Genomic DNA, 13,000 nt, shown 5'->3' with positions numbered 1-13,000 from the left:
AATGTTTTTAATTAAGATTTAGAATGAAATATTTTTAAACCAAAAGAGAAAAGTGAGAGAGAGGGTTTGAGAGGATCCAAAGACAAATTTGGGCAAGATGTCAAATGCAGAAAACGAGCAATAATTGCCATTAAATGGAGCCTTTCTGTCAGCTTTCAACCATGAATTCTTGCATTGTATAACTTGGCCTTGTATGGCCTACGGACACTTGGAATTCATCCACACTTAGTCTCTCTCTCTCTCTCTCTCTCTCTCTCTCTCTCTCTCTCTCTCTCTCTCTCTCTCTCTCTCTCTCTCTCTGTCTTTCTCTCTCACTCTCTCACACACACAGACCATTTACAACATTTATATTGATGGAAGATTTTTGCCACAGTGCTACATTGTGACAAATGTATACTGTTACACTGTGAGTTGTACAGTTTTACAACCTGCAAGCAACAAACTATTGTTTCCAGCTGTTGCAAATGTGATGAGTTTCTCATTCGTATGTGATTAGCACAATGTGTCCACAGTTTTAATCCAGAATAAACTGGGTTGCTGGTGCACTTACTGTAAATATATACCACTGCTGGGTAAGTGCTGTTATTGCCCAGGCATTGTTTTGCCACTAGGTTCTTGCATGGCTCTATTCTAGCCTCTTTGACTTGAAAGTGTGCATGAGGTGGCCACATTGTGCCTCAGTAGTTATCACTCTGTATGTGTAAATACCAGTGCTGTAAAATAATCTTTTAGCTCACTATTTTTATCTCAGAGCCCAAATATGCATGCATTTTGCTGTATGAATTTTGCCAATGGCCAATGGCTTTAAAGACCTCTGTCCTTAAACTATGCAAGAATTCAGTAAAAATGGCAGCTTTGCCCTCAGACACATAGCCTCCACGTTTGGGGTTGTTGGCTGCCCAGCAAAGTTGTGGAGACACAGCTGTAAATAGCCAAGGGTGCGGACAGAGTTTGGCCTATATTTAGAGGTTGGAATTGACTGGTAGAACTTGCCCGCCAACACCAGCTTATTCACCAGAAGGATTTTTTTTGTGTGTTGAAGACCATCTGTGGAAATAATAAAAAAAAAAATCTAATTTTAGTTGTAGGTGGATGGTCTGGAAGAGATCAGCAGTCACCCCATTTCTGTGTTAAAGGTTTTGTTGGGAAATTCAAGTCTATTTTTTAGATGGGGGAGTAAAGCTCTGGGGAAACGTGACTGTGTTGGTCTGCAATATGAATTCTGCCAAGAACATTACACTCTTTTTCAATTTTTTTGGCACAACATGTGACAGTTAAATACAAAAATTCAAAGCCACCTACACATTGATAATGCAGTTTTATCACCAACATAGGTCAGAGTAATGTTTGAAGAAAAATGGCCCTGGCTATTTTTATTAATTATTTAAATGTTAGATATGAGTGACTTTTTAGTATTTTTGATATTCATTTCTTCTTCTTTTTTTTAAACTATATAATCCTCTAAAGTATAGATATGTCTGAATAAAATAATAACTCAGGTAGAGTCATTCCAAATTGTGATTGTGATTGTCTTTTGTCAAACAAAGAGTGAAAATGCGTCAGCTGTGCACAAAAATACAAATGGACAAACAACATAGACAGCACACATAGAAGAACATGCTTTATGCATGCAACTTGCAAATGCAGCAGCGTGATAATTAATTATCCCCTGTCGCGTGTTAGGTTTCACATATACCAGCTGAAAATAAATGGCAACCACGATTTGTGCTCACAGGGCAGAGAGAAAAAAGAGAGAGGAAGGAAGAGAGTCCTGAGGGAAGGAGGGTTTTTCGCATGGGTATGTCATCATGGAGTCCAACTGATAATTATAATCACTTAGTCTCTGTCCCTCTCTCATTCTCCCCTCTGTCTCTCTCTGCAGCATCATGGCTGTCTCACCGCCCTCCTCCAAACTCCTGCTCTTACTCATCATTTCCTCCCTGGGCTGGTTTTCCACTCCAGGATCAGCGTTTATCACGGACTGGGACCACATGACATCATCAGGTAGGTTACTGTTGTTTTAGTGCTTTATGTCAGGTCAAATGAGCAGGAGAAATACAATAATGTGAGTCGCCATCAGATCTAAAATCTGTCTTCAGACAGTTTATTCATGTCTCTACTTGCAGCTCATCAAACATTAACAAATGTGTTTCAGCTGTTGACACTTGTTATCACATCTTATGTCAGACATCAGTTGCAGAATTCTGTGTTTGCTCAGATACATGTGGAAAGGTTCAGTGTTGAGCAAACGCTGCACTTTCCTGGTTTGGCCTGTCAAACAGGCTGGTGATCAATGGAGCTAGGGTAAATATCTGGTTGGGGCTTCTCTGTCAAAGTCCAGGGACAGGATGATGCAGGATGTTCAGCCAGCTAATCCAGCTGTCACTGAACCATTTGAAATAATTAGGTGAAAGAATGCTGTGGCTGAGAAAACAGGCCAAACTTCAATTTTCTTATAATTTACCATTGAACCACTAAAAACCCTGAAATAGTAGGTGGCCAGGATAGGAATTTCAAAATCAACTATAGTGTCTTTTACTGAATAATTTCAACAATTGATGCTCAGAGTCACAATCACAAAATTGAATAGCCATGTGATGAGCTGGCATCTTCTCTAATGGTTGAAGCCACTGCAGCTGGAATTAGGTGAAAGTGTGCAGCCCTGCAAGCTTAGCTTGGGCCAAGAAGATTCTTGTTTATTTAAAGTCTACCTCTGCTTAAACAGTATGTGATTAAAATAAATCTTCACAGTCAAAATATAACAACTCTCAAGATTGGATCAATTCTGTTGTTAAAGTTGCAAAATGTTTACATAAGCCACAGCTGTTCAAACCTTTGTACATAGGTCTAGTTAAGTTTCCATGAAGTTATATGTGAATTTACTACATTTAAAATATCTGACACATGTTTTGTGGATATTTTATTTTTATTTTCATAGGCACAATCATGTTTGAAAACTATATTTATTTATAACAAATTGTAATGGTGCTAAATCTGGCTATGATTTTTTTTCTGTGTGTGTATTGTTGGTTTTGGTAAGTAGCTGATCTACTATGGACATAAATAACATAAGTATACTAGTGCTGAAACAGTGAATTGATTATTTGATTGGTAAGGCATTAATGATATGATTCTCTACCAATATGGCTATCGTGATACTTGATGAATCATTTAAATTATTCATCAAATAAAATGACAAAAAAAAAACCTGGTAATGACAGATTTTAAAGTGCTGAGTAGTTTGATGTTGTTTGGCTGTTCTTTTTTTGACCATCTTGGCTCAGCTCAGTTCCAGTTGGAGGAACGTTCAATTTGCATGCAAGTAATGGCACTGATAACAGTTGGCAACACAATAAACACTGTCCTTGAATCTTGGCATGCCTCTGTCTTGCCAGTATATTCATAGGTGCATGTGCTCATTGCCATTAAGAAGTGAGCCACAAAGAATGAGACAGAGACTTGAGAAATCACCAAAGCATCTAAGTCTGTCTGGCCAGTGCAGCACCTGTTGCCAGAATGGAAAGCATGCACATCACCTGGAGAAAAGCTGGGGGAATCTTGTCTATGTGATAGTTGCATTGATAGAAACCATATTCAAAAAGATACACTGGTTACCTGCACATACACCTGTTATATGTTTTTCATAGTGCTCTATTTGCATTGGTACGGCCTTTCATTTATGTTGAATAGTTTTAAAAGAGCACATAAATGGCAGGTCAGATGCTGTTTGTGTGATTACAGAAAGCTGTGACATGACTGAAATGTCATTTAAATTATTAATTGCAATCTAACAAGTTCCTTCATGTTTTACAACTTAAATACTCACAACTTATTTCATGCACCTGACATTTACTGCACGTTTTTTTCTGGTTTAGGGGTTTAAATGTTAGTGTTAGTGTTAATGTATGTATCTGTGCACACTCAATTTAAAGAATGTGTGTATAAATGTGAAGTCAGAGTTTTATTTCCTTAATCAGTACACACCTTTACATGTGGGTGCCCAAGCAAGCATGTGGTCATTCTGTCATATTTCGTGCATAATGAACCTATGTCTATTTCAGTCAAATGAATTGCTATGTTACAAGGTGCTTCCTTCTTCTGTGTTTTGTAAAAAATTGGCTTGAAATATTAATGCTGGCTTCCACTGCACAATGCCAACTCATCTCTTCTTCCTATGCCAAATAAAGACCAAATCCACACTCTTTGTTTTTATCTGTTTTTTGGTGGAACTTTTCTTAAAGAGGAATGTTGCCATCAATAAAAAAAATGTTGAATGTCAAAGACTCATGCTCGGATCCAAAGATTTTTTTTTTTTTTTTTTTATCTTTTATAGTTTTGGAAAAAATGATCTATGGTGCAATCCACCATTTCAGGGAAGTCCAAAGTTGAATAGCAATTGGTTAATCCTAGTACTGAGAAAAATAATACCTCAGTGGGCTGATGTGGCACCAAACTGAAAACATTGCTTCAATTATTATGTACTATGAACATATTGTTCTCCCTGCTCTATGCTGTTTTGAATTAACACAGTTTGACCTTTCCAAACTGAAATAATTCTGGATCCAGTGCTGTTACCAAATCAGCCAAAACAGATTTTGGTTGTAAATCAGGCTACATTTTTTACATTTGGAGAGCCTGTTAAACCAAAAGCTAGAGTATATGTTGTATTTCCATTTGGATTAAGTGATTATTGACCATGCTGTTATCCTGATAAAAAAATGGATTACTATAATTGGTTTTGGCAGAGTATCAGATCTTTTATTGCCATTCCTTTCTGTCATGCTTTTGAAATGCAGTCAGTATTTGGTAGAGGAAGCAAGTAAATGTTTTTGTTTTTTCGATTACTGATGTACGGTGGCCGAGACCCGCCATAGCTGCAAATAAAAGTAATGCTGCAAACAAAAACAAACGCTGCTGCAAATAAAAAGAAACGCTGCTGCATATAAAAGAAACGCTGCAAATAAAAAGACACACCGCAGCAAACAAAAAAAAACGTTGCAAATAAAAACAAACGCCGCTGCAAATAAAAGAAACACCGCAGCAAACAAAAAAAAAAAACAAAACACCGCAGCATATAATAAAAAAAATGATGCAAATAAAAAAAGCCACAACGGAAGTGGATTACCGGGGACTGTTTTTGCCGAAACACCGGAAGAAGAAACAACAACAACAACAGGACTACGACTTGGAAAACGAACTTGTTGTATTGTTAGCTTCGGCTAACACGGGGAGACCACTAACGAGAGTGGAAACAACTGACGGCTACATAGTTCCGGCCAGTGTTGGGGTAGTTACTCAAAAAAAGTAATTCATTACTAGTTACTAGTTACTTCTGTAAATTGTAATGAGATTACTTTACTAGTTACTGGATTTGAAAAGTAACTTCACTACTTATTACTTTACTTTCCCATTTCCGTGTAGATACATGGAAAAACATCACTTAGTCTGCCCACATAGTGTTTATTGTATACAAAATGGCATGTAAAACCATATGAAAGAACACTATCCCTGTCTTCACAAAGAAATATGCCTCACTGTAAAAGCCACAAATAACAGCTTAAAGGAGGCTATGGTGGGGTCAATGAACACACAAGTTTCAAAACACAGGCGTCAATGAAAGTGGTCAAAGAAAAATATAAACATAAAGGTCACTTTATCCCATAAAATAAAACAGAAATGCACTTAAGCCCATAAAAAGGAAACAGAAAATGTTGAATATTTTTCTAAACCTGGGCGATTCAATGGTCGACAGGGGAAGCATGTCTTCTACAATGAACCCTGCAACTAGCCTGTTCATTTATTTTTGTGTTACCTGCTGCGCTCCAAGACTTGACAAAAGCTTAGCTTGTTTAGGCGGGGTCAGCTGCTCAGTGACTCCTTCAAATGACCGACGAGCAGGATCTTTGGCCACAAGTTTTGTATTGCCATGTTGCGCTGACAAATGCTTAGACAGGTTGCTCATTGACGTGGCAGCAGTTGAAAAACACTTGTCGCCAGGGCATAGAGTGCATTTCACACGGATATTTTTGTCTTTTCGAGAAATAAACTGGAAGTAATGTGCATATCGTCACTGGCCAAAACCCCTATCTCCTTCTCCGGTGTCTCCATCTCCATCTCCAATTCCCTGCTTCTCACCGGCAGCGACGTCACTCAAATCAAATCGATCTCCATGACAACAGTGCACTGCCCAGGCAAGCACACACACAAGCAACGCGCATGCACACACGCCACTTAACAGATCAGAACTTTACACAAACGCAAACAAGGCAGGGTAACGCAGAAAAGCACGTTACTATAGTCTAGTAAAGTAGTATAGTTACCGATATTTTTAGTGTAATGCGTTACTTTACTTAGTTACACAAAAAAGTAATATCGTTACTGTAATCCGTTACTTTGTAACTCGTTACCCCCAACACTGGTTCCGGCAGCTTATTACTGTCGTTGTTGTTGTTGCTTGTACGTGTAGGTCAGGAAAAGACGTAAAAGGGACCGTATATGGTTTGTTATTTGTGTTATTACGTTACGTGTTGGACTAAATACATGTTGACATATTGAGGAAAGTATTTCGATGTTATGGAAACGGATTTCATATTTCACAAGAATGGATACTTGGCGAGCTGTACAGAAAGTCCTGAGTCATAAGATGATCGTGGTGGATAAAGGGAAGACTTTGAAGGTATGTAGAGATTATAGCTGGTTTTACTTTAGCTGAGTGGCTAGCCGAGCCAATCGCTAATACTATTACGGCTGTGAGCAACCAATATAATTCGTGAGTGGTCTTGAATGAATCAGGGCAACCTATGCTTTCTAACAATGTACGGCATGAATAAATATGCTTAAGGGTTGGTGTTTAAAACATTCAGAAGGACTTGTGGCTACCTCCCAACCTCCGACCCGTCCCGTAGGCGGAACAGCGTGTTTTAAGTGTCTGCAGTTCCGATCCTCATCCCCATGTTGGCTGAAACAGACAAGTCACCCTCTAACATGCTGAAAACCATATTGATGTTTGGTTTGCAGTTAGTCATCCCTAATGTTTATGTGGCTTTGAGGATGTTCCTCACGTTGCCGGTGACAAACGGTGAGGACACAGCTTAAACTTCACATTAATCCAAATAATTATTGTAACCCACGCCTTAGATTATTGTTATCATGATTATTAATGATACAAACAACAACAACAACGACAGTAATAAGCTGCCGGAACTATGTAGCCGTCAGTTGTTTCCACTCTCGTTAGTGGTCTCCCCGTGTTAGCCGAAGCTAACAATACACCGGCATTCTCCAGTTCAACTTCAAACCTGGGGCTACATCGCCTGACCAAATAACACATTAAAAAGTACATGTAGCGACATTAAACACTACCATTTTCACTTACTTTCTAGTTCGTTTTCCAATTCGTAGTCCTGTTGTTGTTGTTGTTTCTTCTTCCGGTGTTTCGGCAAAAACAGTCCCCGGTAATCCACTTCCGTTGTGGCTTTTTTTATTTGCATCGTTTTTTTTTATTATATGCTGCGGTGTTTTTTTTTGTTTGCTGCGGTGTTTCTTTTATTTGCAGCGGCGTTTGTTTTTATTTGCAGCGTTTTTTTTGTTTGCTGCGGTGTGTCTTTTTATTTGCAGCGTTTCTTTTATATGCAGCAGCGTTTGTTTTTGTTTGCAGCAGCGTTTGTTTTTGTTTGCAGCGTTACTTTTATTTGCAGCTATAAGATACTGCCACAGAGATGTGATAATATAGTAGAGCAGCACCCTCCGTTATGTGCTGATATGTAAAAAATCGGAGCAGTCAATATACATGATAGTGATATTGTAGATGTAATTTGATAATATTCAAATGTAAAACTGTACTGTAAATTAATTAGGAAAACAGCAGAGAGTCTTGATCTCAATGTCTTTGCCCTTAGGTGTTTTAACCCCATCTAACTTTGTGTTTGTTCACAAACTGTAACAGATGTCTTTATCTTTGCGGGCTTACATTACCATTCCGATAAGCTCTCAGACAACTGCTGATAACCATTTGAGGTCAAAACATCCAACATTGTGACTCGTCCACCTCCTGCATTCGCTGAAATGATTTCCAGCAAGCACTGGTCTTCCTCAACAACCGTTAAAACATCTGTAAACACAAAGCAGCCACTGATAGCATGAGTAAACACACACACACAGCCTGTGCCTTTCTCAAGCTTGCCAGTGTATAACCTGCAATCCTGAGACCTGCTTTCTCTACTTTGTTTTTACACTGTCTATATTGGTCATTTCACCCTAGTATGTACGATGCAGAAATGATTAAATCGTATGGAGTAGGTCAGTGACCAACATTGTGCTTTTAGATTGTTTTAAAAAAACATGCTGTTGTTTAATTTGGCGAAACAAGAGGCTTCTTGGAAATTTGTGGACTATACTGTTTCTGTAAAATGTTTTAGTATCTGTTGTCGAGCCAGCCACATAACAAGCTGAGAGGAGACATTTGGAGAAGCCCCTGTATATTTAAAGGCTTACCAGAATGATTATAGCTAGTGGTAGTCGTTTGTCTTTATCTGTCTTCACACACGCACACACACATACACACACACACACACACACACACACAAACACACACACACACACACACACACACACACATACACACACACACACACACACAAACACACACACACACACACACACACACACACACACACACACACACACACACTTTTCCTTCCCCTAAACCTTCCCTAAGCGTCTGCCTGTGTGTCCCAGGAGGATTTGCTCCACAGGCCGGTACATTGATCCTTTTGAGTTAGGCTGTGTTCTTGGCCACAAAGGTGGTAGCCAGTGGTAACCGTGCAGAGGTTTGGTCTGCCTGGCTTGTACACAATCTACAGTTTCATCTGCTTCAAAGACAAGCAATGGGTGTGTTTGCTCTGAGCAGCAAAGTTGGGGCCATGTCTGGGATATGTTGTCTGAGATTACACACAAAATTTAAAGGAAAAAGCACGAGAGAAGAATGCATATTGTAAATGGGAGAGGGAGAGTACATGGTTAGACAATGGAGACATTTTCCATAATGGAAGGATCAGTGTAAAGAAACCTAACCTACCTGTCATATCCTGAGTTTAAAGGTTCCCTGTTTTGTTTGCCTCGTTCACATGCATGACGATGAACATGCATAAAGGTTTCACACTAGTCCAATGTGCCAAGAAATGCAAAAATGGTAACAAAGGTAGGGAAGAAGATGACTGCAAGTTAGGTAACATAGATGTAAACAATGAATTATTCAAACTTGTAAAAAAAAAAAATGGCTTTGTTGTACAAGGAAGAAAATGAATTTGACATGTTTGTAAAACCTCAAGGACATACCCAATGAATTCTGGTAAATAACACTGAATGTAAACTTTTAAAAAAGATTGTTTTTTTTCTATAGGCATATTTTTTTCAGCTGTTCACAGTTTTATATAAATTTGCATCAACTTGTCTGCCTAGTATGGTAACCATATGTATTTAAAGAAAAGTAAGTTGTTTGTATAAGATTTCTCTCAATTTGGTTACAGAAATATTGAGTGCACTCACATGTCTGTATTGATGCCAGCAGCCAGCTGGCCTGGCTCTGCCCCAAGGTAACAAAATCTGTCTACCAGAATCGCTAAAGCTCACGTTATATTTGTGTTTGTTTTATCCCTACAAAAACGTGTAAAAACTACATTTTACAATACAATATTGGCCAGGAGGAGTAAGTGGGGATTCATATTGAAAACCACCCTGAATTAAACGTGATGGTACTGTACTTGTCTAAATATACAGTATGTGTATTATGTTGTGTTACAAGGGAAGCAACATAGAGGAGTCAAACCACACCTATGATTTGCAGAGCAAAACTTATTGCAAACAAAGAAAACTAAAGTCAACATAAGACACAGAAAGTGGTGACTGGCAGCAGAGCTGCTGAAACTGGCTGCAATGTGAGAGAGTGGGTGGAGCTTGAGAGGGTTTTTAAAGGCCAGCCAGCAGGTGCCAGAAATCAGGGATCAGGGATCATGGAGGGAGGAGTTCCAGGTTACCTGAGAAAACACAGCACAGTGCAGAATTGTACATAACAGTTGGGGTCACTTTTGTGTTAAGTTTCACAAATAAAAAAGAAGTTAGTGGAAAAGCAGCTAGTTGGGAGTGACATCAGTACTTTGGCTCTCTTTAGGAGCACAGTTTAGACTGACATTACTTAAGAAGTAGAGAGGGTTTAGTTGATTTTTGTAGTTGGATACAGAGCCATTCAGTCAGGGACTGAATTTAACATGTCGCCCCATGTCCCATGTGAAAACATATGACAATCTGCTGTAGTAGGAGGGCGACATAGTGGAATAAGAAAGACAAAAAACACAGAGGGAGAGAAAGAATGTGTAAACACATAGTATGTGTGCTATGCTGTACGCCAGACTGGACTGCTCATCTATATTTACTTTCACTTCGATATAATATGACATAACTAAGCCAATACTGTGAGCTGTAATGGCATTAGAGGAGATTAACATCATTAGTTGAGGCTAATAAATTGCTGGGACTAGAATAAGCTGACTGGGTCAATGCATGGTTAAACACACCAGATTGTGTCTGTGAAACTTCAAAGCTTTGAGCACTCATCAGAATCATGATGGTCCGATGAAGCAAGAAAAGTTGTCATCCTGTAGTCCAAAAAAAGAAAAGAAAAATCGGCTCTGTTATGTGACTGGGAGGAAAGGCCGGACATATTCAAGGAATTGGACAATGGCACTTTGATATTCATTGTTTTTGTTTTGGAGGTGTAAGTTCAGAGTGTGTATGCATTTGTGTGTGTATGTGCACTTATGTGCAAAACTGCATGTGCACATTGGAAGTTATTTATATCACCTGTTTACGTTCCCTTATTTGTATCTTGTTGCAGTCTCTCACCCTTCTGCCCCACTTCTAGCCCTTTCTGGCTCTATCAAATGCCACATTACCTGTAGACTTTTAATTTTCCTGCTTCACTGAAATTAAATGTATAACTATAGAAGAAGTATGGAGGCAGCTTTAAATCAGGAAATACCTCTATTAATTTTCAGATTTTGTCCCTTGCCGCTTCTTATCCATATTCTCATCTTCTTGTTCTTTCTTTTCCTCATCATCCAAGACATGTTGCCTGTGGAAGACAAATGATGCCGTCTGCTGCACATGCATTAACGCTTCAGCTGGTGTGTGCTGGACACTGTGTGTGTGTGCAGTGTGTGTGTGTGTGCAGTGTGTGTGTGTGTGCAGTGTGTGTGTGTGTGTGTGTGTGTGTGTGTGTGTGTGTGTGTGTGTGTGTGTGTGTGTGTATGGTCTGTAGTGCAGGGGTATAATGTAGGACTTGGCATGTGCAGACTCACAGGCACTTTTACTCACAGTACAGTGTCAGTGTGGGCCGCCAGTTTCTCCATTTGGTTAACAGAAACACACACACGCAGACCGGTGGCATTGCAGGAAGCCATGTGGATTGTCTAGCACGGGTGCTGCGATGTCAGAAGTTGGTGCCGGGCAGTAGTTCCAAATATGTCTGAAGTTTACATAAATGTAGTGTGGTGTGTTTTTAAGAAAATTCCATCAATGAGTAAACATAACATTCAGAAATTACATAAGATTATGTACAAGATTTACCATAAGAAGATAAGATACAAACTTAACTTAACATTTTACGCTTCCTGTTAGGGTAAAATTTGAGACCCGCATTGGCAATTTAGCTCAGAGCTGAATATGAGCTATGTGAGTAAAGAGACCTGGGACAACTGGTTCTAGTGTTCAGCAGCCATGCATGTGTTCTCGTCAAGCATAGGACAATCAAATCAATTATCTGCTAATGTGTGTGTTTTGTGTTATTTTGGACTGGATGGTAAGAAAGTAAGAGACAAAGCTCCCTGGGACATGCATAGTCCCATAGTGGACTGATAAATGCTTTGAAAATAAATGTGCACCAAAGTGCTCCATGATTAGGAAAAACAACTGTAAAAGAACACAAATGTCAAATATTTTCTCCATATCCACACAACACATCAGCAGCAACATTCTGTTATAATTGTAGAAAGGAAATACTAGTCTGAGAGTAACAGTAGTCAAGTCTGTATGATATTACTGCAACTTTTCTCCAGATCAATTGGAGGTAGAAATGATCTAATTATTACTGTAGTTAAAAAGAAAGAAACTATATTAGACAACAAAATTGACATCTTTCAGAATTTATAGTGCCCTTTTAGTGGGACTATTTTTTTTTTTTTTAATGGAATGGTTAAAATGAATCTTGTTGTGGCTGAGTTATCCTGGTTCTAGTCCCTATTGGTATTGATCAGTGCCCTAAAACCCTGGATCCTACATATACACACACAATACATACAAAAGTGTTCTATACTAGACTTTCCTTTGCTGGTTAATATCCACATCTTTGAAACTCTACTGACTACAGTTTGTACTCTATTGTCTGCATTTTGTTTAAAAATGTCTAATCTTAAAAAGCTCATACCTGATATTTAACTTGAATAATATTCTCTGACTTGACAAAGCTCCACCAGAGTCTTTAGCACATAAAACCGGTTGAGTACCTCTTAAAGTTAAAACCTGTATAGCAATGAGAACTAATGTACCTCAGTAATTTTTCATAGTGGTTGCACATGTAAAGAAAACGGTAACACATCCAACATTGAACCCTGAGGCACACCACATTGATTAATGATCTCCTAACTCTTCTGTAGCAGAACCAGTTTTAAACACAATATCTGATAATAAGACGCTGGATAAGCACATTTCCATTTCACTTTTCTTTTTTTTTCTTCACTTTTTTCTTTTCTTACAAATTTTCACGCTACCTTGACATCTTGACATCTATTCAGTTTCACAGGAGCAAAAAGGGCAAGGCATGGGAGTATATGTATAGTGTGATTATATGTATATTATAAGACAACGGATTTATGGGTATATGATGTGTACAGTTTGAGAGGGTATGAAATGAGTTTCAGAATTCTCTCATTGCAGCACTCTACCTCTT

General features: G+C 38.7%; 1 protein-coding gene across 1 annotated transcript in view; it reads left to right on the top strand.

The window, feature by feature from the left end:
* ghra (growth hormone receptor a) overlaps nt 1-13,000 on the top strand; it is a 35,710-nt gene that overhangs the window by 9,209 nt on the left and 13,501 nt on the right. The window contains exon 2 of the mRNA XM_053325201.1: nt 1,883-2,004. Within this exon, the coding sequence (XP_053181176.1) occupies nt 1,887-2,004 (118 nt within the window). The 5' untranslated portion in view covers nt 1,883-1,886. The remainder of the gene's footprint in view (nt 1-1,882; nt 2,005-13,000) is intronic.

Source organism: Scomber japonicus, chromosome 9 (genome assembly GCF_027409825.1).
Source record: "Scomber japonicus isolate fScoJap1 chromosome 9, fScoJap1.pri, whole genome shotgun sequence".
In the NCBI taxonomy this organism is placed as follows: Eukaryota; Metazoa; Chordata; class Actinopteri; order Scombriformes; family Scombridae; genus Scomber; species Scomber japonicus.
The sequence above is the reverse complement of the archived record's forward strand: the minus strand, read 5'-3'. Positions and strand labels throughout refer to the sequence as shown.